Source organism: Aquarana catesbeiana, linkage group LG01 (assembly GCF_042186555.1).
Source record: "Aquarana catesbeiana isolate 2022-GZ linkage group LG01, ASM4218655v1, whole genome shotgun sequence".
NCBI lineage: Eukaryota > Metazoa > Chordata > Amphibia > Anura > Ranidae > Aquarana > Aquarana catesbeiana.
This window is the reverse complement of record NC_133324.1, coordinates 498,560,229-498,586,608: the sequence shown is the minus strand read 5'-3', so window position 1 is coordinate 498,586,608 and position 26,380 is coordinate 498,560,229. Positions and strand designations below refer to the sequence as shown.

The 26,380-nt window shown below is 40.7% G+C and overlaps 1 protein-coding gene across 1 annotated transcript in view; it reads left to right on the top strand.

Moving 5' to 3' along the window:
- DDX49 (DEAD-box helicase 49) overlaps nt 1-25,082 on the top strand; it is a 48,985-nt gene extending 23,903 nt beyond the window's left edge. The window contains exons 7-13 of the mRNA XM_073592631.1: nt 4,237-4,312; nt 13,162-13,238; nt 15,565-15,662; nt 17,676-17,750; nt 19,438-19,526; nt 19,633-19,704; nt 24,418-25,082. Coding sequence (XP_073448732.1) covers nt 4,237-4,312; nt 13,162-13,238; nt 15,565-15,662; nt 17,676-17,750; nt 19,438-19,526; nt 19,633-19,704; nt 24,418-24,594 — 664 coding nt within the window. The 3' untranslated portion in view covers nt 24,595-25,082. The remainder of the gene's footprint in view (nt 1-4,236; nt 4,313-13,161; nt 13,239-15,564; nt 15,663-17,675; nt 17,751-19,437; nt 19,527-19,632; nt 19,705-24,417) is intronic.
- Nucleotides 25,083-26,380: the final 1,298 nt, after the last annotated feature.

Here is a 26,380-nt window from a genome sequence, read left to right as displayed (position 1 = left end):
GCTGTTTTAAAAGATCCTATTTTTATAACGGCTTACCTGTAAAATCCTTTTCTTTGAGTAAATCACGGGACACAGAGGTGCCACCCCTCTTTCTGGGGTTTAAGTATATTGCTTTGCTACAAACTGAGGTACTCCTGGTAGGAGGAGGGGTTATATAGGGAGTTATATAGGGAGTGAACTTCTTGTATTGGGTATACCAGTGTCCATCACCTGAAGATGCTTATATACCCACATAGTAATTACTATGGTGCTCTGTGTCCCGTGATGTACTCCAAGAAAAGGATTTTACAGGTAAGCTGTTATAAAAATCCTATTATTGGCAGGTTTCCCGTATCACGGGGAACGTTTATTCGGTGATCACTTGGACAGTTATATCCAAAGGATTTCTGGAGGGAAGAGTTCTCTACTTCCTGTGAAGAAAAGCACTAAACGTCCCTCGTTTAAAAACCCAGGGACTGCTTCCTCAAATGTCTTAGCGTCAGGGCGGTTCCGCCGCCAACCGGGTGCTAGGGTCAGGAGCAAGCCGCAAGGCCAGTGCCAGAAAAGGCCCTGGGTCCAAAATTCTTCTAAACCCAGCACCAAGCCCTACTTTTGAGGGGACACCCCCACTCCATCGGGTGGGAGGAAGGCTACTGCACTTTGCGGACATTTGGAAAACAAAAAAGTCACCCCAATTTTATCTTGCGGTTACAAGCTGGAGTTATGGGGGGGTTCCCCCTCAGAGGTTTCTAAGATCCAACGTTCCCTCGGATCCTCAAAAAAGAAACCTATTTTTTCAGGCACTACATCATCTCATGCATCAAGGAGTGATTATAGAGATTCTTGTAATCGCAAGGGGCACAGGGTTTTTGGATCTTTGCATTTTGGACCTAAGATCCCTGATTAACTATCTTTTGATACAGTCCTTTCGGATGGAGTCTGTCCGCTCAGTAGTAACCTCACTCCAGAGGGGTGACTTACACGTAGCTATCTTTCAGCCTCTTCAGAGGTTCCTACGTTTTGCAGTGGAGGAACGTCCCTTTCAGTTTGTGGCTCTACCCTTCGGGCTTGTTACAGCTCCCCGGGTGTTCACAAAGGTCCTAGCACCAGTACTGGGTCTTTTAAGAGCCCATGGGATCCTGGTGCTCGGTTATCTGGATGACCTTCTGCTCAGAGATCACTCAGTACAGGCTCTAGAACAGAGCATAATATACACAGTGAGGTATTTGAAAAGCTTAGGCTAGATCATAAATACCGAAAAGTCAGCCTTGAGACCAGCATAAAGTCTAAGATAGATATATTTAGGTCTGATTCTAAACACGGTCCAAGCAAGAGTATTCTTGTCACCTGTAAGGATCTGTGCCCTGAAGTATCAGGTGCGTCAGGTAAGGGGCACCAGACAACCCTCCATTCGGCTCTGTATGAGCTTTCTAGGGAGGATGGTATCCTCCTTCGAGGCAGTGCCCTATGCCCAATTCCATTCCAGACCTTTACAGCAAGACATCTTGTCAGCTTGGAACAGAGGAAGAAAAGCCCTGGATTATCCAATATGCTTATCTCCTCAGGCATGCTTAAGCCTAAACTGGTGGTTGCAGGATCAGAACCTGCGAAAGGGAAAATCCTTTCTCCCAGTCACTTGGAGAGTACTGACTACAGATGCCAGTCTCTCAGGCTGGGGAGCGACCCTAGAAGGGCTCACAGCGCAGGGGAAATAGTCAGGGACAGAGCAGACCCTGCCCATCAACGTCCTAGAATTACGGGCAGTACGTCTGGCCCTACAGTTGTGGACGGTGGAGCTTCAGGACTGCCCCATCAGGGTTCAGTCCGACAATGCCACGGCAGTGGCTATATAAACCACCAAGGCAGTACCAGGAGTCGTTCAGCTCTGAAGAAGGTGAACTACATACTAGCCTGGGCAGAGGGACATGTGCCAATGACATCAGCTGTCCATATCCCGGGAATAGAGAACTGGAAGGCAGGTTCTCAGCAGCCAGCAGATCTGCACAATGGAATGGTCCCTACACCCAGAGGTGTTCCAGGAAATTTGGCAACGTTGGGCATGGCCAAAGGTAGACCTACTGGCATCCAGGTTCAACAACAAGCTTTCTGCGGTTTGTGTCTCGAACTAGAGATCCTCTGGCAATTGGAGCAGGTGCTCTGATAGTTCCATGGAGCCAGTGCTCCCTGGTTTATGCTTTCCCACTGATCCCTTTCCTTCCACATTTGAGGCGCAGGATTCAGAGAGAGGGGGTTCCAGTCATTCTGGTGGTACCAGCCTTGCCCAGAAGGCCCTGGTTCCTAGAGATTGTGAGACTGACGATAGATGGGCCATGGACGCGTCCACGTCTCCCCGATCTACTGTCCGGGACCAGTGGTGTCTACTCTAGTGAATGCTAGAAAAGCTGTCAATAGAAAGATTTATCATGAGGTCTGGAAGTCTTGTATTGCTTGGTGTGAAGCCAGAAAATGGCATCCTCGGAAATATGCGATTGGGAGAATTCTCTTTTCTACAGTCAACTATGGAAATCAAATTGGCTTTGATTTATGAAAGGGGCAACTCGCTTGCTTCCCCCCATTAGGTCACTTATGTGTCCTTGGGACTTGAACTTGGTGCTGTCTGTGTTACAGAAACAACCATTTGAACCTATTAAGGAAATTGCATTAGACTTGCTGTCACGTAAGCTAGCCTTCCTGATGGCTATCGCCTCGGCTAGAAGGGTGTCGGAGTTGGTGGCCCTTTCATCCAGGGAACCGTACTTGATCCTTCACCATTACAGAGTTGTGTTACGACCTGTTCCATCCTTTTTGCCAAAGGTGGTGTCGGCCTTTCTTTTAAATCAGGGCATTATTTTGCCTTCTTTTTTCTCTTAGCCTCATTCGGCGGAAGAGAGACGACTGCATTCTCTGGACGTTGTCCAGGCATTCAAGGTTTATTTGTCTAGATCTATGGAGATCCGAGGATCAGACTCCCCTTTTTTTTTTTTTCTTTTTTTCCCCAAAAGGACCCAAAAAGGGGCAGGCAGTTTCCAAAGCTTCCATTGCCAATTGCGTCTGTCAATTGGTCATTCAGGCCTGAAACCTAAAGGTCTGAAACATAAAGCTCCTCCCTTTTTAGGGTGAGAGCTCATTGTACCAGGGGTGTAGGAACCTCCTGGGCTTTTCGTCATCTGGTATCTGTGGCTCAGATTTGTAAGGCTGCTACCTGGTCTTCAGTGCATATGTTCACAAAATTTTATTAAGTGGATGTTCGAGCAGCTGAGGATTCGGCTTTCAGCTGCAGGGTACTGTGGGCTGCCGTATAAGTTCTGATGGCTATTGTTTGGTCGGGTGTCTGCCTCCCCTCAAGACTGTTGCTCTGGGACGTCCCAGCAGGTAATGAATATTAGCCCGATTCTGTGTCCCATGATGTATGAAAAAGAAAATAGGATTTTTTACGTCATACTTGCCTGTAAACTTCTTTTCTTTGAGTACATCATGGGACACAGAGATCCTTCCCCCAGTTTTTTATGAGGATTTAGTGCTTGCTACAAAACTAAAGTACTTCCTGTATGGGAGGGGTTATATAGGGGATCACTTCCTGTATGAAGACCTTTGGTTGGGGCTGGTGAAAAAATCGATTTGAATTGAGTTGAGAGGTCAAATCGATTCAAATTTTCAGCAAATCGATTTTTTTTTTTTTTTTTCCACCAGGACCGGCGCTGACACCACGCCGGTCCTCAGGAGCTGCGGGCAGGAGTTTTTAGGCGAGGACGCAGCTTCGGCCTAGTCCGAGAGGCCGGACGCTGCGGACTAGGCCGAAGTCGCGGCCTTGCCTAAAAACTCCTGCCCGCAGCTCCTCAGGACCGGCGCGCTGTCCATAAAAAAAAAAGACTCCATTCGAATCGTGAATCGAGGGTTTTTTTTGTTTGTTTGTTTTTTTTTTTGGAGAAAATCGCCCAGATCTTTGGTCTACCAGTGTCCATTCACCTAATGATGGAGTATAACCCAGCAGGTAATGAATATTTAGCCTGACTCTGTGTCCCATGATGTACTCAAAGAAAAAAAAAGCATTTTACAGGTACATGTGTGTTTTTGTCTTTTTTGTTTTTTTTTTTAAATCTAGAAACAACTAGGTGTTTGGTAACTGTTCTGGTGTTATGATATTTGTGCTTTATTATACCACATTTCAGTTTAATCTGTTTTTTATATAGTAAAGTCTTCTTCCTTCCTCTCTCTCTTTTTTTTTTTTTTTTTTTTTTTTTTTTTTTTTTTTTGCAGAAACTGTCAAATCCTGAATATGATGCTTCGGGAGTTCAATTTCCCATGTGTGGCACTGCATTCTATGATGAAGCAGGTAAATTATTTCCTGGTAGATCATCAAGTTTATTGCAACAAATAATTTTTTAGCTAAGCGGTCTGTGTTTGTTTTTTGTTTTTTTCCCCCTCACTGTACCAACAACTTAAAGGTTAGCTTACCCCTTTTTTTGTAAAAGCGTTTGTTCAAAAAAAAAATAAATAAATAAAAAGCAGTGAGAATCCTTTTGAGGCTCCTTTCTTCCAGGATGGTGTCTCCAAAAAGCAGAGCTTCTCATTGATCAGCAGAGTCATGTGGCCAGTGCTGACTAATGAGTGCTTGTCATTGCGAGCAGTATGCTGCTATACAATCCAATGCTGTTTTGTGACATTTTTAAAGCTAAAGTTTAGCCAAAAAGAAGTACTAATCTGTGCAGATATGACAGTCCTCTTCCTGATGCTGAACTTCTGGCACTGTGGTAGTTAATAGCTTTGTGTGTTCGGGCACAACTGCAGTGAAAATTGTTAGACATGATCCTCTTCCCCCATGCATTATGTGCAGTGTACATAATAAAATACCTATTCTCAAAGAAGGGAGGGGGAAGGTACTTGTCAATCCAGCTTCACTGCAGTTCTTCCCAAAGACACAAAATTACTTATTATAGCAGCACCGGAAGTTTACTGGCATGCCTGTACAAAATTTCTACACGATCAAGCTGCCTGCAACATGGCCTCACAGGACATCATTACAGGTAAGTAATATCACTGAAGCTGTAAAGAGATTGTGTTTTTTTGCTAAATTTCAGTGCCAGATCGTTCTGTCGGCTGGAGGGTGAGTCAGAAGATGGGGATCATATAAGATACATTCAACCAGAAGGGTGTCGAGGATGTTGTGAGTTTGCTCATCTTTTTATGCTTTGTGAAAAGGCGAAATGCCCTGAGCTGAACTCTGGTCATTGCACAAAAATACACTTGCAGTGAGCACCCCACCCCGGGATGCAAGGGTTAAAGGCTTAAGTCCAGAGGATAGAGGAATAAGGTTGAATACTTTTTTCTCAAAGTGATGTATACATGTACAGTACATTGAGTAGTGAATAAGAAACTTAAAGCAGTATTAAACTCAATAGCAAACATTTATTATATTGTAGCTTACTAAATCTTAGATGTGACGGTTGCATTTGTTTTTTTTTTTTGTTTTGTTTTTTTTTTCTGTTTTCATCTGGTGATCTAACCAGTAAAGTCTGTTTTTCAACAGAAAAACTCTCTTGCTGTTGGAAATGAGACAGACAATTTAACACTGACAGGGGTGCTTACAATGGTCAGCTGTTTATGTAATTACTTTATCTGAAAGATTTGGGGCCCATGAAAAACTCTCACACATGTGACATCCCCATAATCGGGAGGCATATCAAGATTGTGTTTTGGGGTGTAATTGAAAGTATGCCCATACTTGTTCAAATGACAACTTGGTGAACAAAAAACACATTTTTTATTTCATTTCTTAATTTTCTAAAAAAAAACTAAATGCGACCACAAAATTACAACTTCAAAAAAACTCACTGTGCCTAAATACGTTGGACTGTCTACTTTCCAAAAAGGGGTCATTTGTACTGTCCTGTGTCTTTTTAGGGCCTCAAGAAATGAGAGGCCGCCAGTACATCAAGACTGATCAATTTTCAAATATGTATACCACAATTTGTAGACTAACTTTCCTACAGACTAAATGATATTCACTGATTTGGGTTATTTTCATCAAAGAAATGTAAGAGTACATTTTGGCCTAAATTTATCAATAAAGATATTTATTTGCAAAGTGTTATAACCAAACTAAGAATGTATGTTTGTATTTTATTTTTTTTTCAAAATTTTTTCAAAAAGTAAAAAGTCCTTTTACTTTTTATAACAAAAAATATAAAAATCCAGTAGTCATTAAATACTACCTAAAGAAAGCTCTATCTGTCTAAAAAAAATAAAAGATGCTAAAAATGTCATTTTGGATACAGTGTTGCGTGACTGAGTAATTGTCATATAACTTGTGACAGTGGGAAGACTAAAAAATGGCCTGGGCAGGTAGGTGAAACTGTTTGGTCTTGAGGTGTTTAGTGGGGAGTTAATAAACAGTTGAGGTATCCAAACCATTTTATAGCTAGACAGTTAAAACTTCTAAGGCACTTCTAAAGAATAGAAGGCTAGTTGGAATTCTTGGTTAGAGAATAGAAGCATCATCAGCCCTAGTCTAGAGGATAGCAATCCCTTTTTTAAGCATGTCATTCCATGCTTGCAAAATGGTTGAAACTATGAGGGGCAAGACCTCTAAAACAGGTCTCAAAATAGATTTATGTCGTAAAGCTAAAAAAATCCTCATTTACTGAGATCCACAGTTTATTGCATTTATCATAAAACCAATCTGATTTAGTCTTGTCGCTGAGTGGTCTATATATACAGTGGCTTGCGAAAGTATTCGGCCCCCTTGAGCTTTTCAACCTTTTGCCACATTTCAGGCTTCAAACATAAAGATATAAAATTTTTATTTTTTGTGAAGAATCTCCAACAAGTGGGACACAATTGTGAAGTGGAACGAAATCTTTTGGATTTTTGAAACTTTTTTAACTAATAAAAAAATGAAAAGTGGGGCGTGCAAAATTATTTGGCCCCCTTGCGTTAATACTTTGTAGAGCCACCTTTTGCTGCGATTACAGCTGCAAGTCGCTTGGGGTATGTCTCTATCAGTTTTGCACATCGAGAGACTGAAATTCTTGCCCATTCTTCCTTGCAAAACAGCTCAAGCTCAGTGAGGTTGGATGGAGAGCGTTTGTAAACAGCAGTTTTCAGCTCTTTCCACAGATTCTCGATTGGATTCAGGTCTGGACTTTGACTTGGCCATTCTAACACCTGGATACGTTTATTTGTGAACCATTCCTTTGTAGATTTTGCTGTATGTTTGGGATCATTGTCTTGTTGGAAGATAAATCTCCGTCCCAGTTTCAGGTCTTTTGCAGACTCCAACAGGTTTTCATCCAGAATGGTCCTGTATTTGGCTGCATCCATCTTCCTCTCAATTTTAACCATCTTCCCTGTCCCTGCTGAAGAAAAGCAGGCCCAAACCATGATGCTGCCACCACGTTTGACAGTGGGGATGGTGTGTTGAGTGTGATGAGCTGTGTTGCTTTTACGCCAAACATATCGTTTTGCATTGTGGCCAAAAAGTTCGATTTTGGTTTCATCGGACCAGAGCACCTTCTTCCACATGTTTGGTGTGTCTCCCAGGTGGCTTGTGGCAAACTTTAGACGAGACTTTTTATGGATATCTTTGAGAAATGGCATTCTTCTTGCCACTCTTCCATAAAGGCCAGATTTGTGCAGTGTACGACTGATTGTTGTCCTATGGACAGACTCTCCCACCTCAGCTGTAGTTCTCTGCAGTTCATCCAGAGTGATCATGGGCCTCTTGGTTGAATCTCTGATCAGTCTTCTCCTTGTCTGAGCTGAAAGTTTAGAGGGACAGCCAGGTCTTGGTAGATTTGCAGTGGTCTGATACTCCTTCCATTTCAAAATGATCGCTTGCACAGTGCTCCTTGGGATGTTTAAAGCTTGGGAAATCTTTTTGTATCCAAATCCGGCTTTAAACTTCTCCACAACAGTATTACGGACCTGCCTGGTGTGTTCCTTGGTCTTCATGATGCTCTCTGCGCTTTCAACAGAACCCTGAGACTATCACAGAGCAGGTGCATTTATACAGAGACTTGATTACACACAGGTGGATTCTATTTATCACCATCAGTCATTTAGGACAACATTGGATCATTCAGAGATCCTCGCTGAACTTCTGGAGTGAGTTTGCTGCACTGAAAGTAAAGGGGCCGAATAATTTTGCACGCACCACTTTTCAGTTTTTTAATTGCTAAAAAAGTTTAAAATATCCAATAGATTTCGTTCCACTTCACAATTGTGTCCCACTTGTTGGTGATTCTTCACAAAAAGTTAAAATGTTATATCTTTATGTTTGAAGCCTGAAATGTGGCAAAAGGTTGAAAAGTTCAAGGGGGCCGAATACTTTCGCAAGCCACTGTAGATCAGGAAGGGAGAGCCCTCCACTTATTTGGGGCGAATATCTTAAAATTCTGTAGTGTTTGTCCAAGGATGAAATCCCTCATAGATTTATTAGTCCGAGTTAGGTAATGTTTACAGTAGGTGGTCTATTTATTACAGTTTAGAATATACAGCTTTGGATGGATATATATAATTATCTCCTGCCCAACCAAGACACTCAGTTATTGATAGGACGACAAACATTCCAGAATGGACTGAGAAATTGGACCATAATTTGAGAGTAGCTAGTTTTGTGAGATTTCATGGGATAAAGGTACCTAGATATCCATATGCTTGTTGTTGCCAAAGATTGGAAATTAGAGGTTGCAGTTAGAGGAGCTGAGAGGCGAGTGAAGAAATAATGTTTAGGGCATCTGGTTTATCAAAAAATACTTTTAAATAAGATCTAACATCCTGTTGTTCTTCTATACAAATAATTAGCATTTTTAGTCTGTGAACATGCACAGATCTCATATTTAAGAGGTCCTGTCATGCTTTTTTTCTATTTTTTCTATTCTATTCTATCCATTAGGGATGTTTACATTCCTTGTAATAATATAAAAGTGACACTTTTTTTTTTTTTTTTTTTTTTTTAATTAAACGGTGTAAAGGTAAAATAGATTAAAAAAAATTTTTTTTTTCTTTTTTAAATGCGCCCCGTCAAGCTCGCAAGCAGAAGCGAATGCATACGTGAGTAGCGCCCGCATATGAAAACTGTGTTCAAACCACACAGAGCGAGAGCAATAATTCTAACCCTAGACCTCCTCTGTAACTCAAAACATGCTACCTGTAGAGTTTTTTTTTTTTTTTATATGTCGCCTATGGAGGTTTTTAAGGGTAAAATTTTGTCGCCATTCCACGAGCGGGTGCAATTTTGAAGCGTGTCATGTTGGGTATCAATTTACATTGTCACAATATAAAAAAAAATTGGGCTAACTTTACTGTTGTCTTATTTTTTTAATTAAAAACAGAAAGTGTATTTTTTCCAAAGAAAGTTCGCTTGTAAGACTGCTGCGCAAATACGGTGTGACAGAAAGTAATGCAATAACTGCCATTTTATTCTCTAGGGCAGTGGTCCTCAACCCTGTCCTCCAAGGCCCGCTAACAGGCCAGGTTTGTAAGATAACTGAAATACATCACAGGTGATATCATTTGCTGCTCAGTGATTGCAGTATTCTAGTCTGCATCTCCCCAAGGTAATACTTAAAACCTGGCCTGTTAGTGGGCCCCGAGGACAGGTTTGATGACCACTGCTCTAGGGTGTTAGGAAAAAAATGTATAATGTTTGGGGGTTCTAAGTAATTTTATAGCAAGAAAAACAGTTTTTAACTCGTAAACAACAAATCTCAAAAAGAGGCTTAGTCCATAAGTGGTTAAACACCTCCTGAATGCAGCAAATGCTTGTATAACTGCTATGTCGAAACAAATTGAACCTAATAAAAAGGACATCCGTTCTGCAGAATAAATTATATACTGCATGTGGAACCAGCTTACCTCAACGAATGAAGACCAATGTGTCCCTACCCTAAACAAAAAGAACTTGAGGGAGAGAGAGACTTATTCCACCTTTAATGTAACCCATAAACTGTACAACTCAATTAAAAAACAAACAGAAATCTTTTGGGGGCAGGGAGAGTAAAAAAAAATAAAATTAATGTGGTTGCATAAGTCTGTAAACCCTCTTCTAACTGGGGATGTATCTGTGTTCAGAATTTGGCAATCACTTTCAAACTCATGTTAAATAGGGGTCAGTATAGACCTGCCATAATTTAAAGTGCCTCTGATTAACACACCCCCCCCCCCCCCGAAAAAAAAGAAATGGAGATCTCTAAGGATCTGAAAAAAAGAATTGTTGCTCTACATAAAGATGGCCTAGGCTATAGGAAGATTGCCAAGACCCTGAAACTGAGCTGCAGCATGATGGCCAAGACCATACAGCGGTTTAACAGGACAGGTTCCACTAAGAACAGGCCTCGCCATGGTCAACCAAAGAAGTTGAGTGCACGTGTTCAGAGTCATATCCAGAGGTTGTCTTTGGGAAATAGACGTATGAGTGCTGCCAGCATTGCTGCAGAGGTTGAAGGGGTGGGGGGGTCAGGCTGTCAGTGCTCAGACCATACGCACATTGCATCAAATTGGTCTGCGTGTGCAGACCAATTGCTCACAGTGCATGTCAGAGCAAATGAGATTCATGAGGTCAATGGAACTACCTGAATTGTGGCAAGGCACAGATCTGACAAAGGTTACAAAAAAATTTCTGCTGCACTTAACGTTCCTAAGAGCACAGTGGCCTCCATAATCCTTAAATGGAAGATGTTTGGGACGACCAGAACCCTTCCTAGAGCTGGCCGTCCGGCCAAACTGAGCTATCGGGGGGAGAAGAGCCTTGGTGAGAGAGGTAAAGAAGAACACAAAGATCACTGTGGCTAAGCTCCAGAGATGCAGTCGGGAGATGGGAGAAAGTTGTAGAAAGTCAACCATCACTGCAGCCCTCCACCAGTCGGGGCTTTATGGCAGAGTGGCCTGATGGAAGCCTCTCCTCAGTGCAAGACACATGAAAGCCCGCATGGAGTTTGCTAAAAACACCTGAAGGACTCCAAGATGGTGAGAAATAAGATTCATTGGTCTGATGAGACCAAGATAGAACTTTTTGGCCTTAATTCTAAGCGGTATGTGTGGAGAAAACCAGGCACTGCTCATCACCTGTCCAATACAGTCCCAACAGTGAAGCATGGTGGTGGCAGCATCCTGCTGTGGGGATGTTTTTCAGCTGCAGGGACAGGACGACTGTTTGCAATCCAGGAAAAGATGAATACGGCCAATTACAGGGATATCCTGGACGTGTGCTCAGGACCTCAGACTGGGCCGAAGGTTTACAACAAGACAATGACCCTAAGCACACAGCTAAAATAACGAAGGAGTGGCTTCACAACAACTCCGTGACTATTCTTGAATGGCCCAGCCAGAGCCCTGACTTAAACCCAATTGAGCATCTCTGGTGAGACCTAAAAATGGCTGTCCACCAACGTTTACCATCCAACCTGACAGAACTGGAGAGGATCTGCAAGGAGGAATGGCAGAGGATCCTCAAATCCAGGTGTGAAAAACTTGTTGCATCTTTCCCAAAAAGACTCATGGCTGTATTAGATCAAAAGGGTGCTTCTACTAAATACTGAGCAAAGGGTCTAAATACTTAGGACCATGTGATATTTCAGTTTTTCTTTTTTAATAAATCTGCAAAAATGTCAACAATTCTGTGTTTTTCTGTCAATATGGGGTGCTGCATGTACATTAATGAGGAAAAGAATGAACTTTAAATGATTTAGCAAATGGCTGCATTATAACAAAGAGTGAAAAATTAAATTTAAGGGGGTCTAAATACTTTCCGTCACCCCACTACATATACATAGATATAGATAGATAGATATGTGTGTGTGTATATATATATATATTATATTATATTATAATATATATATATATATATATATATATATATATATATATATATATATATATATTATGTGTGTATATGTTTGCTGAATACACCCAGAAATAGGATATACAGTGTATTTTAACTGCCAGACATGATGCTACGTGGAGGAGGGGGGATATAAATCTTTTATATTAAAGTAGTACTAAAGGCTGAGACTTTTTTTTTTTTTTTTTTTTTCATGGATATAATCATTTTAAATATAATGCACAATATTAGTAAACTTTTACTTTAAATGTAATTATAACGCCTGATATTACCTCCAGTCTATCAGCCCCCAGCTTCTCTGGGTTCAGATTGTGATCTTCCCTGCACAGATCCCTTAATGTGATTGTAAACGTTTTGAATAATTTTTCAATATTTTTATTTTAATTTTTTTTAAACAACAAACTTGTCATACTTACCTGCTCTGTGTAATGGTTTTGCACAGAGCAGCCCAGATTCTCCTCTTCTGGTGTCCCCCGTTGACACTTCTGGCTCCTCCTGCCTTCAGAGTGCCCCTATAGCAAGATTAAAAAAAAAAAAAAAAAAACTTCTGCCTTTTAGAATCACTTCCTTCCCCTGCCTAGGACTACATGTCCCATGTGGTATTGCTGCTCACACATTCACAAGTTCTCAGGCACTTACTGACATGTATGGAGGGTGTATTTAGCTGTATGTGTGCTACACTGTGTCTTCTGACATGTATTGACAATGTACTTAACTGTATGTGTGTTGCACTGTGTATACTGACATGTATGGAGGGTGTACTTAGCTGTATGTGTGCTACACTGTATTTCCTGATATGTAAACAATGCAGGCCAACTAATTGGCTGACCAATTAATCAATTTTGACAATAGTTGACAACTATTTTAATAATCGATTGTAATCGATTTTTTTTTGCCCTGTTCAGTATTCATTGACGGGCTCATTTAGCCGGCCGTTTATCTCCTTCTGACCTGCATTTGACCTGCTTCAAGCAGGTTTGAACTCCCATGGAATACAAAACCCGCTTGAAGCAAGCAAAAGCCATCAAACTATACTGTACAGTGCACATTCATTGCATATAAACAGAATTTCAGAATGAATTATGTAATTTAACTGGTTTTGGAAAGTGCAGAGGATATTCTGCATTTATGGAGAATCCCGTGCTTGGCTATAAGCTTGTCACTGTAATCGTCAGTAATTTCTGGGGACAGAGAAAGAGAACATATTCTATCCCCAGGTTTTTTGAAAAGGAAATAAATCCTCCAGAATGTGTAGTTTGGCAAAGGCCCTGGCTATGTTAATATGATCATAGCTATACAAATACGGTCCAGTAGTAAATGTTTGTCTCTTTTTCTTTTTGTAGAAACAGAGATTTGCTGCACTTGCAAAGTTCAAATCAAGTGTTTTTAAGATTCTTATTGCAACAGATGTGGCTGCCAGGTAAACAAAATTACATATTACTCATGAAAGTCCCTTGCATGTTTTTCGTTTAACCAGTGCAATGTCTGTAGATGCAGATTGCAGTGTTTACTGCACTTCTAATATAATTATTTCATGTGTTTATATAACACTGACATATAGACACACATTTGTGGGAGGAAAATCCAAGTGGACACAGGAAAAGTAGATTTTATTTTTTACATAGCATCCTCTGTAGAACCGAAATCAAAGCCCCAGCACGGTAAAACAACCACTTACAGCAGGTAAAATAAGTATTGATCACGTCACCATTTTTTTTCTAGGTAAATCTCCTTCTAAAGGTGGTATTGGCATGACATTTTCACCACATGTTGGTAACAACCCATGCAATCCATACGTGCAAATAAATTCTGAAATTAAGTTATGTGTAATGAAATTAAATGACACAGGGAAAAAGTGTTATACACATGAAAGGGAGATGCAAAAAGTCATGGAAAGCCAAGACACCAGCTGAAATCTACCAGTAATTGTAAAGCTTGTCAGTGCAGATTAATATCAGATTGTTCAGTCTCAACTGATGGCCTATAAAAAGGTGTCTCATTACCAAGGTGTCACACAAGAAACATCTCATGATGGTAAAAGCAAAGAGCTCTCTCAAGACATTTGCAACCTTATTGTTGCAAAACATACTGATGGCATTGGTTACAGAATGATTTCTAAACTTTTGAATGTTCCAGTGAGCACTGTTGGGTAAATAATCCGGAAGTGGAAAGAACATCATTTTACTATAAACCGGCCACAACCACTTGCTCCTCGCAAGATTTCTGACAGAGGAGTGAAAAGAATTATCAGAAGAGTTGTCCAAGAGCCAAGGATCACTTGTGGAAAGCTTCATAAAGACCTGGAATTAGCAGGTACAATTGTTTCAAATAAAACAATAAATAATACACTTAACCGCCATGGCCTGTATGCACACTCACCACGCAAGACTCCATTGCAGAAGAAAAAGCATGTTGAAGCTTGTTTAAAGTCTGCTGCACAACATTTAGACAAGCCTGTGAAATACTGGGAGAATGTAGTCTGGTCAGATAAGACCGAAACTGAACTCTTTGAAAGCTATAATACACACCATGTTTGGAGGTCAAATGGAACTGCACCCCAAAAACACCCCCATACCAACAGTGAAGTTTGGGGGTGGGAACATCATGGTGTGGGGCTGTTTTTCAGCATACGGTACTGGCAAACTTCATTGCATTGAAGGAGGGATGAATGGAAAAATGTACCAAGACATTCTACATGGTACAAAAAAAAAAATCTGCTGCCACCTACCAGGGTGATGAAGATGAAATGAGGGTGGACATTTCAGCAAGACAATGATCCCAAACACAAAGCCAAGGAAACTCTCAATTGGTTTAAAAAAAAAAAAAAGCTGCTAGAATCACCTGACTCCAATAGAAAATCTATGGAAAGAACTAAAGATCAAAGCTCACAGAAAGAGAGGCCCATGGAACCTTCAAGATTTGAAGACTGTGTGGAAGAATGGCCCAAAATCGCACCTGAGCAATGCATGCGACTAGTTTCTTCATACAAGAGGCATCTTGAAGCGATCATTAGCAACAAAGGATTTTGTACGAAGTATTAAATAAATTTCAGTTGGCGTGTTCAATACTTCCCTGTGTCATTCCATTTTATTGCACATAACTTAATTTCTAAACGTATTTGTTTTGGTTTCTTTGTATGTATGGCTTGCATTGTTTATTACCGACGTGGTGAAAATTTTATGTCAATAGTAGCTTTTAGAAATATATTTACCTAGAAAAATGGTGACGTGTTCAATACTTTTTACCCACTGTATTTACCATGTTTTCTCACAACAGAGTTATGTCAATCCTTTTCATTTTAAAAAAAAAAAGTTTAAATTATTTTTATTTAGAAAGCATTATTTTATTTTATGATGCTTTCCTAAACCCCATCTTTCTGTCAACCTCCACACATAAAATCAGCCTGCTAGTGGGAGTGCCTGCATTGCATGTGTCAGCCATTTGGAGCTGTAACATGTGACCATATACAATAGTAAATTTTTTGCAGTGCTGTCAGACTAATATATTTCATTCACTAATTGCGGGAGAGCAAAGAAAGGTGCATGCCAGTTGCTTTATAGTTTAGTGAGCAGACTGGGAACACAGAGGGGATGTATGGAGCTTAATTGCTGCAGTCACTGGATACTGGTTTCACCCTTTTATTATAGCACGGGTGTGAAAAACAAAAGCACACTTTCAGAGCTGCTTTTTTATTTTGCCACTAGTTTGAATCAGAAGCATACATCATTAATCTGTTACATTTCCAGGGGCTTGGACATCCCCACCGTCCAGGTAGTGATCAACCACAACACCCCAGGCCTTCCGAAGAGCTACATCCACCGTGTAGGAAGAACAGCAAGAGCAGGTATGGAGATCAGCCACAACCTACAGGATGGGAATCGTTACAGGCTCTATCTGAATTTTATTTCTGTTGGATAGATGTCCGTAAGATGAATTGCCTTAAAATAAACATCTTTTCACATTATACGGGTGATTTATTTTCACTTTTAGTGACTTGAAACTGTTCACTGCTGATGAAGGGGGGAGGGGGGGATGGATTCACAAGGGAGGTGGATAGAGGAATCCTCACCACTATGCCACTGATAAAAAGTTTTCAACAGTTTTGTTCAACAGAAGTCAATTGCTAGACTTGCTTGTGTTGAGCAGGAATGGCCATAGATTGACATTTGGCTAAACCCCCAAACTTTGATCCATCTATGGGCAGCCTAAATCTTCATTGCAAAAAATGAGGGTAGAAAATATGTACAGGCCCGGCCAGGAAGATTTTGACAAACCAGCTGATATCTTACTAGATTGGGGTCCACAGCAATCAGTAGGGATTGTGAGCTTTGATTGCAGCATTGTGGTGATGACAATGCAGAAACATACACAGAGCACGGCAGCCTTTAGCTGTATGCTCCTGCCAGCCATGGGAATATTTTGCATTGTCTGGGGATGGGAAAAAAAAGGCAATTGACTTTTTCCTTTTTGATCGTTTTTACTTAAACCTGAAATTTTAGTTATTTTTTTTTTGTTTGCTATACAGTAACAGGGACATAAGTTACCTGTAATAGTCGCTCAGGGTCCTCCCTGCAGTGCTGATCTTCCATCTCTGTAGTTGTAAACCTTTGCCTGTACAAGGGTAAAACAATTGCACTCCTCACTTGCTTTTTCAGTCTACCACCTTTATTCATAGAACTTTTACTATTCTTTTCTACATTATGCAACAGCCCAGCTGGACATGAGAAACACTTCATTAGAGGTTAGTTATGCCCCTAAGTTACCTAAACTTCATTTCTATTTTTTTGTGGAAACTGCAAATGTACTTTAAGGTATATCCACACCCAAGAACAATTTATAATGCCTTACAGCTCACCAGTCCTTAGATCCCCCCCCCCCCCCCCCCCCCCCAGCTAAGAGCATTTTCAACAAATACAGAAAAATTCTTGTTGATCCTATAGAAAACAATGAGCTCGTACTTCCTTTGTAGTGAACTGAAGTCTCTAACAATGTTTTCAGCTTTAGAGGTTCTCTTCTGGACTTCAGAACATTCCTCCTTAGGTTTGTAGTTGAAATCAGGAGAGCAGTTTAGGGTAACAATGCTGCTGTTACATAGATGCAGTACAGTGAAGTAGCGTTGTCAGCCTAGGATAGTAAGTAGAGTGTTCTGGTACTACTTATAGTGAGTGTTGCTGGTCGGAGCACTGAGTCAAAATTAAGGAAAAGCCTGAAAAAAGAATAATAATTCAGCCACTACATGTAAGGACTTATAAGCTGCTATATATTAGATTTTTGTTCTTTGGTTTAGATGCACTTTTAAGTCGACGCTGAAATTGTGAAAATTTTACTTCTGCGTAAAGAGGAAAATAACCTCGCTACTCCCCATCAACCAACCAAGGTGAATAAACAATAAAGAGCGTCCTCAACCTACATGTCTCCACTAAACCACACACCCTGATGCATTTTACCATGCCCACCGGGGCTTAACCCTATGATTAAACCCTGGTCGGTGGGATGAAATGCACCAGGATATGTGGTTTGGTGGAAATATGTAGGCTGAGGATACTATTAATTGTTCACCTGGGCTGATTGGGAGTAGCAGTGATCCTGTCTCCATTTGCTAACCCTCTGGATTGGTATTAGGACAAGCCTGCACAACATGTTCTGGGACACAGGGATATGTTTCGCACCTCTACTTTGAGTAGTGCCATAAGCAAATAAAATTGTACTTTTGTGCTTTCTTAGACGTGATGTATAATTTCTGGTCTATCTTGCTATCTATGAGAATGAATATCTGACCAAAAAAAAGCTGGAATTGTAACAACCTTGGTATTGTAAATATTGCCATCTAATGACCGCTTAATGTTTTTTATCATAGGACGCAAAGGCACGGCAATTACTCTGGTGACACAGTATGATATTCATCTGGTGCATGCGATAGAAGAACAAATCAGTAAGTTGCTGGTTGTTTAGGAAATCTTTATTATAATATTTGCTTTAGTCCCCATTCACATCTGAGCATTTTGTAGCTTGGAGCTCAAAGCTTTAAAACTGTTAACGAGCCAAATCCCATGCTTTTTAAATGCTCCTTGTTCACAGTTGAGCATTCATGCACCTGAAGCTCCAAACTGTACATGAGCTACTTTTGGAGCCAAATGGGGACTTTTTGTTCCCATTGACTTCAATACTAGCTAATGCAAAAACGTGTGTTAGGCACAGGAATTGTTCCCTTCAAGTTTATTGGCCCAAAAATGTGTGATCCTGCCCCAAAGAAGCTCCTGTACAGCACTTCACTCCCAAAAAATAAGCGACAAAAGACCAAAAGCCTGCCTCAAAATCGTCTACATACACACCCTCAAGTGTGAATGTGGGCCAAGTTGTATACCAAAAGAAAAATTAAAGGTGGAATGCAGGACAGCACAATTATTAGTTTTTTTTTTTTGTTTTTTTTTTTGTTTTTTTTAATCTTGGCAGGATATAACCTGTTTGTGTCAAGCTATGTGAGGTTTCTGTCAGTGTAAGTTCACCTTACAGATTTCCTGTAAAGGTAAACTCGCCCTTTAAGTGTTGTCAGAATCCTAAAGCCTATAATAAATCAGTGCTGTGAAAAATGATTGTTTTTTTAAAAAAAAATTTTTTGCATATGTCATGAATGATTCAGATCATATTACACAAAGATAACCCAAGTAAATACAAAATGCAGTTTTTAAATTATTTCATTTATTAATGTGGGATCTAATCTAATTCTACAGTGTATTGATGACATAATAGTCCCATCATTCGGATGGAACAAATATGTAAATTTTCTTCCCAGTCTGTTTTTTAAAATATGATTCTATTGTATTAATTTTAGGAAAAATTTGTATCCTCAAACCCCATGGTGAAATTCTTTCTTCTATATATTTAAGGAAATACCACGTATTCCAGTGAATTCTGGACTTTTTCTCTAACATGCGTTGAAGTCTAAGAATAAATCTGTCCATTGAGAGGCCTCCCCCGGCTGCATTTTGGGATTGATGGATCTGATCCATCAAACCACTAAAGGCATTGCCACAATAATTAGCCATTGGTAAGATAAAGAATGTACTTATCCAGCAAAAGAAACAAAAAACAGAAAAAGGAAACCATTTCTCTATGTATTAGCTATGCTGATGAAATATGCAAAACTTTCAACCAAAAAAAGGTAATTCTGCAGCATTTAATTGCAGAAAAAATTGTCTGGTCAAACGTTGCCCAATGTGTTGGGTGGGTAACACCCTAGTATTTAATAAAGGAGGTAAGGGCAACGAGATCAGAATAGACACCGCATCCAAATCTAATTTACAACTGTAATATAGGTCTGCCGGTACAGTGCAGACATGGTAAATTATTGTAGGCATTAACTCCTCAGCCCCTCCTTAACCTTACATAGAGGGGAAAAGCAAGGTAGAATTTTTAAGCAATTAAATAGGTAAGCAGAAGTTTCTAATTGATTTTTTTTTTTTTTAAGTTCATTCTATCTTGATGGGAATATGTATTAAATACATAGTAAATATCCCAAATTGCTTGCAATACTGGAAATATATTTTGATACAGGTGTTCTGGGTGCATACTTCTCTCATGTCCATGTTTTAATGTGTTTGTGTTTTCCAATGTATTAGATAAGAAACTGGGAGAGTTTGCTGTAAAAGAAAGGGACGTATTACAAATCCTTACTCAGGTGAATGTGACCCGAAGAGAATGTGAAATTGTGAGTAAAATTTCAGTTCACTGTGAATGTGTTGGTTCTCTGAAGTGCAAGACGTTGGTACATTTTATGCCTGTACACAATAAAATGTATTTTCTTTTCATTGTAGAAACTGGAATGTACAGATTTTGATGAGAAGAAGGAGATCAACAAACGGAAGCAGCTCATTCTGGAAGGAAAGGTAAAATGCAATAAATAGGGTTGTCCTAATCTTACTTACAAGAATACAAGCATTAAATGCATATATTTCTGTCCATCCAATTCTAAGTTTTCCAATGCCCTGCTAAAAAACAGAACCTTGTTAGTAACCTGTTTTTCTACTGTGGTTAAGAAATACAGCTAGGTGATCTTCCTGCCCCAACCTTTGATGGGTCAGTGAAGCAGCACAGAGGAATTTCCAAAATAAAATAAAAAGGGAGCCGTATCCAAATGCACTACAAAAACAACCATAATGTCCATTTAAATCCAGACAGACAAATAATATAAATATACCAAAGCTCCCAGTGTACAAAGGACTTGCCAAATAGAAAAACAAGAATCTCCTATAGCGGGCATCGCTAACTAGCAGACCACGGGCCTAATGCGGACCACATCACACTCTCTCATGTGGCCCCCTGCGATACCGCCATTTTTAACAAGCCCCTTTCTTCCCCCCCTGCCGTCACTCTGTAATCCTCACACAGCTGACAGCAGGAGGTGGGACTTTTCTGGATGGAGGGCGGAGCTGCCTGAGGTTAGCAAGGAGGTGATTGGCTGCTAGAATGATGGGCGATCCTAGCAACCAATCACTGTCTTGCAGCACCTGCCCTCTATCCATACATGCTGTACCTCCTTCCGATCTCCGCTCTGTAAGGTAAGACAGTGAGGGTGAGGACAGTGACACTAATGTGATAGGCTGATGATGTGAGGGGACTGAGGACTGTACTGTGGGGGGCTGAGGCCTGTAATGTGAGGGGATGGAGGCCTGTAGTGTGTGTCTGAGGTAATTACAGTAATGGGGGGGGGGGGGGGGCGGGGACTGAGGACAGTAATGTGGGGGGATAATGTAAATAGGGTGGGGTTGATGTCAAGGAAGTGTGAGAACACTACTGTGAAGGGGGAGGGGACTGTGATGTGCATTGGGGACCGAGGACGCTGATGTAAGAAAGGGTTCAGATCTGTGAATGTGCATAAGGTGCATGTTGTGGGTAGGTCAGCCCATTTTAATGGGCTGGACTACCCGCAAGAAGAAAGAAGTCGTTGACCCTTTTTTTTTTTTTTTTTCCAAAATCATGCCACATGGCGCTGCAGGAACATGCGGTTTGGCACATGCGAAAATGCGCCACGGGTACCGATCTAATATTTGGACCTCTGCTGGAAGAAAATTTTACTCAGTGGACCTCAGTGAATTTTAATTCAATACCCCTGTCCTATAGGAACCCCCTCGGATATAAGAAGACCTATTCTATGAAAACAAACTAATCAATATCAACAATTTTCATTGTTAATTCATTGGTCAGCCGATTAGTTGGCCTGCATACAGAATGCATTATTTTTTACGTTTCAGAAAACAGTGCAGCACACATACAGCTCCGTGTACACTGTTTGATCTCTGAATGTGATGGTGTGTACCAGATTCAACCTCTAATAGTATATAGATCTCTTCTGTTGTTCTCAGAGTGGATTCGATATTTTATTCCCTATTTCCCGACGTATATACAGGGGGTGGGGAGCCAGTATGGTATTAATTGACCTTTTCGTGTAATTTTTTTTTTTTTTTTTTTTCTATAAATGTAACAAACACTTAAAGTAGAAGTTCAGCCTAAAACTAAAATCGCTAAATCTGCTTGCAGCCACAATCTAAGACTAACCTATCTAGCCTTTTAAAGCCAAAATCGCTATACATACCTTTTCTGAAGCCGGTCCGGTCCAGTCCCACACTGAGCTGTCAGCAGCAGCTTCTGTGTGTGGGAGTATGCAGAAGAGGCAGCAGATAACAGAAGCCCCATAGTAACTCTATGAGTGACATCACTTCCTAGGCATTTCACAGCCATCTAGATAAAGGAAGGCCTGTAGACGTGGTGTATCTGGATTTTGCAAAAGCATTTGACACAGTTCCCCATAAACGTTTACTGTACAAAATAAGGTCCGTTGGCATGGACCATAGGGTGAGTACATGAATTGAAAATTGGCTACAAGTGCGAGTTCAGAGGGTGGCGATAAATGGCGAGTACTCCGAATAGTCAGGGGTGGGTAGTGGGGTCCCCCAGGGTTCTGTGCTGGGACCAATCCTGTTTATTTTGTTCATAAACGATCTGGAGGATGGGGTAAACGGTTCAATCTCTGTATTTGTGGACAATACTAAGCTAAGCAGGGCAATAACTTCTCCGCAGGATGTGGAAACCTTGCAAAAAGATCTGAACCAATTAATGTGGTGGGCAACTACATGGCAAATGAGGTTCAATGTAGAAAAATTTAAAATAATGCATTTGGGTGGCAAAAATATGAATGCAATCTATACACTGGGGGGAGAACCTCTGGGGAATCTAAGATGGAAAAGGACCTGGGGGTCCTAGTAGATGATAGGCTCAGCAATGGCATGCAGTGCCAAGCTGCTGCTAACAAAGCAAACAGAATATTGGCATTAAAAAGGGGATCAACTCCAGAGATAAAACGATAATTCTCCCACTCTACAAGACTCTGGTCCGGCCGCACCTAGAGTATGCTGTCCAGTTCTGGGCACCAGTCCTCAGGAAGGATGTGCTGGAATTGTAGAGAGTCCAGAGAAGGGCAACAAAGCTAATAAAGGGTCTGGAGCTTATTAGTTATGAAGAAAGGTTGCGAGCTCTGGAGAAGAGAGGCTTGAGAGGGGATATAATTTCAATATACAAATACCATACTGGTGACCCCACAATAGGGATAAAACTTTTTTACCGAAGGGAGTTTGACAAGACTCGTGGCCACTCATTAAAATTTAGAAGAAAAGAGGTTTGACCTTAAACTACGTAGAGGGTTCTTTACTGTAAGAGCGGCAAGGATGTGGACTTCCCTTCCACAGGCGGTGGTCTCAGCGCGGGGTGGGGGGCATCGATAGTTTCAAGAAACTATTGGCTAAGCAACTGAACGACCGCAACATACAGGGATATACAATGTAATACTGACATATAATCATACACATAGGTTGGACTTGTGTCTTTTTTGACCTCACCTACTATTTTTCATATATATATTATATGCGCGAATGCGACTTTTTTGCTTTACAGGGCTAGTTAGGTTAGTTTTAGATTGTGACTGCAAGTAGATTTAGAGATTTTAGTTTTAGGATGAACTTCCACTTTAAAAGGAGAAGCGCAACCATAGCTTGTTTGGCTGTACTTCCCCTGTGGATCGCAGGAGTGAAGTTTGTTTTGCATTCCTGTGACCCATTTTCAGCAGACAGCGGGCTGAAGTCACAGAACCGGTCCAGGCTGGGGAAAGATTGCGACCATATGGTTGGGATCCACCCAGAACCCTGGACCGTCACCTGGCTCAGCCTCTCAATGAGCCGCTGAGAGCTTGAGCCAGCCGCTCCCACCCCCTCCACAGCCCAGCGAATCAGTGAGCATGGGGAGGGCGGCAGAGTAGAGCTGACGGTCACCGGCTCTCGTGGAGCTTTAAGAACTGAGCGATCAGCGGAGTTTGATCGATTGGTTCTCGGTCTTAGAGCCTACGGGGGGGGGGGATGCAGATGCAGCATCAGCGGGAAGGGAAAAAAATACCAAACCTCTCTTTTAAGCGGCATTCTGCTTATATGTGCCTCCACATATTTGTAATGTACACCATTTTTATGATGGTTGCCTGAGTTCTAAAATTAATTTGGCTGTTATGGCTTTGCTTGCTCACATCATACTTGTAATGTTGCCACAGAATCCTACACAATTTCTGCAAACAAACCAAAAATAGTACACGCCACAAATAAAAACTTCTACGTGAATAAAATATATGTGATTCAGCTGCTACTCAAAGTACCAGTGTTACCCTAAAATACACTGTTTTATCGCATAAAACCAAAAAACAGAGCGGCGCATAAAGAAAAAACCTCCTAAATCAATTAACACATACAGTATGTGCCCATATACTATGTGACGGGTTCTCATTACCTCTCATGCAATTGGACTTATCACGGACAATTGCATGAGGGTTAATGGGCACCCGTCACATTTGTAATATACAGACACATGTTGATTGATTTATGTGTTTATTTAGTGCTGCTTTGGGTTTTTTTGTTTTGTTTTTTTTTTTTTTTTTTTTTTATATATAAAAATTACGAGCAGTAATAGGTTGATTTGATTTACACAACCCGGATTCCAAAAAAGTTGGGACGCTGCGTAAAACATACTTAAAACCAGAATGCAATGATTGCAACCCCATTGTTTTATTTACCATACATGAGAAAATGTACCACTTTAAGAAAAAAAAAAGGTAATTTTGAAATTGATAGTAGCAACACGTCTCAAAGTTGGGGCAGGGCTATGTTTACTACAGTGTCCCATCGCCTCTTCTTTCGTTAACACTCTGTAAACGTCTGGGAACTAAGAACATTTTCTGGAGTTTTGGGAAAGGAAAGTTGTTCCATTGTTGCCTGATAAAGGATTCTAACTGCTCAACAGTCCTGGGCCATCTGAAAATATTTGGCGCATCTTGAAACGAAAAATATAACAATTAGTGAAAGGTCTGGACTGCAGGCAGGCCAGTTAAGCACCCAGACTCTTCTACTATGAAGCTATGCTGTTGTCAAATCAAATATGGGATTATGAGATATGCAAATCATTGCATTCCGTTTTTATGTAGATTTTACGCAGCCTCCTAACTTATTTTGAATTGGGGTTGTCCATTTATGATATTCTTCTAATGCTTTCCTCCTTCTCCATGTAAGGATCCTGATATGGAAGCAAAAAGAAAAGCAGAGCTTGAAAAGATTAAAAAGCAAAAAAAGAAATTCAAGGCGCACATTCAAGAGACCATGCAGAAGGAACAAGATGCTGTGGTGCGCAGAAAGCTGCAGAAGAAACGCCAGAGACAAGAAAAGAAGGCAGCCAAAATGCAACAGTGACTAAACTAAGAGTAGGCCGCATCACTGACTTCTGAATGAAGGCCTGACATCAGGTCTGCAAAGATTGCTGTATGAGACATATCAGAACCGTAAAAAATAAGCATTATCCTGGGGCAATGTCCTGCTCTTGGTTGGCTTGTTCAGCAAGGATCCCTGGCACATGTGTTTCTTACTTGCTACACAGGACTGAATTACTACCACCTGCTGAGCTTGTCATTGGCCTGGTAGCTTTATAGACAGATGTACCTGTTGTATAGATATCATATATCTGTGAGCAACAAGGTTAATATAAAACAGGACTGTTTTTTATATTTAACCTTGTTGCTCACAGATATATGATCACAAATGGAGGTCCATATCATCATACGAAGAAAAATTTTTTGTATTTTGGGGGGGTGGGTACTTGTAAAGTATTACATTTCTTATGTAACTGTTGATGGCATGTTGTGTATCATATAACATAAAGAGCAAATTTATTTTGGATAGAAGTCTGCATAATTTTAAATTGAACTCCAGGCTTACCTGCAGAGTTGTACAGGCTCTTTCCTGTACTGAAATTGCTTACTCTCATTTCACTGCACACTGTGACCTTCTCATAGTGTACATTAGAAGCTGTAGGTCTTTCAAGCCAACATTTATTTAGATCTTTCGTACCCAGTCTGGCTGTTTCTGGCCTGCTCTTTCATTTATTGGACTTCAGTTCTTGCAATCATGAAGGTTCAACATTACATCAGGGTGTTACCTAAGGCAGTTTGCATGCAAATACAGTCTGTAGTCAAGAAAAGAGCTCTACCTTGTGCTATACTATTACATCATAAACACAATAAATCAAAATGAATTCATAAAAATGATTGGTAACTGAATAATTATTAAAGTCCATAAATTCAAATAAACAATAAAGTTCATGTGCTTCAAAAACTTTGCTGTGCTATTTTAAGTTATTCAAACGTGCAATATAAAATGCCAAGTGCCAGAATAAACAGTGGAATCTGTGCTCCCTTCTGTGTGCCCTCTCACTAGAGATCCAGGACTCCCATAACAGAAGTCAGATGCGCTTTAAGAGCGTGGCTGGGCTTAGTAGTCCCACAAGCTGTAATTCCAACTGCTGCTTAAGTTGCCCTCACTGAGCGAGCAGAGATCCAGGGTTCACTTGAAAAGAGTGTAAGGACTGCTGGGCGCTGCGATCCCACATGCTGTGTCTCCAGCTACGATTTGATGTTGTCTTCAGCAAACCTCCAGGGATAGGAACAAATGGCAAGAAAGGCAATATAGTGTAATTCCGTTGTTTTATTGTAAAAAAAAAAAAACAAGAAGCTTCCAAGTAATCCTCTTGCATTAAAAACAGTGTAAAACCGGAAGTAGCCAGCGGCTTGCGTTGCACAAGCTGGAAATGACGTCACCACCAGTGGTGAACTGATGCGCTTCATCCCACCCATGAGACGTTTTCAAAGGATCCTTTGAAAATGTCTCGTGGGCGGGACGAAACGCGTCAGTTGACCACAGATGGTGATGTAATTTCCGGCTTGTGGAACGCAAGCCGCTGGCTACTTCCGATTCCGGTTTTACACTGTTTTTTTTATTTTTTATGTGAGGGGAATACCTGGAAAGTTCTTGGTTTTTATACAATAAACCAACGGAATTACACTATATTGCCTTTCTTGCCATTTTCTCAGTGAGGGCAACTTAAGCCGCAGTTGGAGTTACAGCTTGTGGGACTACTAAGCTCAGCCATCCTCTCAAAGCGCATCTGACTTCTGTTATGGGAGTCGTGGATCTCTGGTGAGAG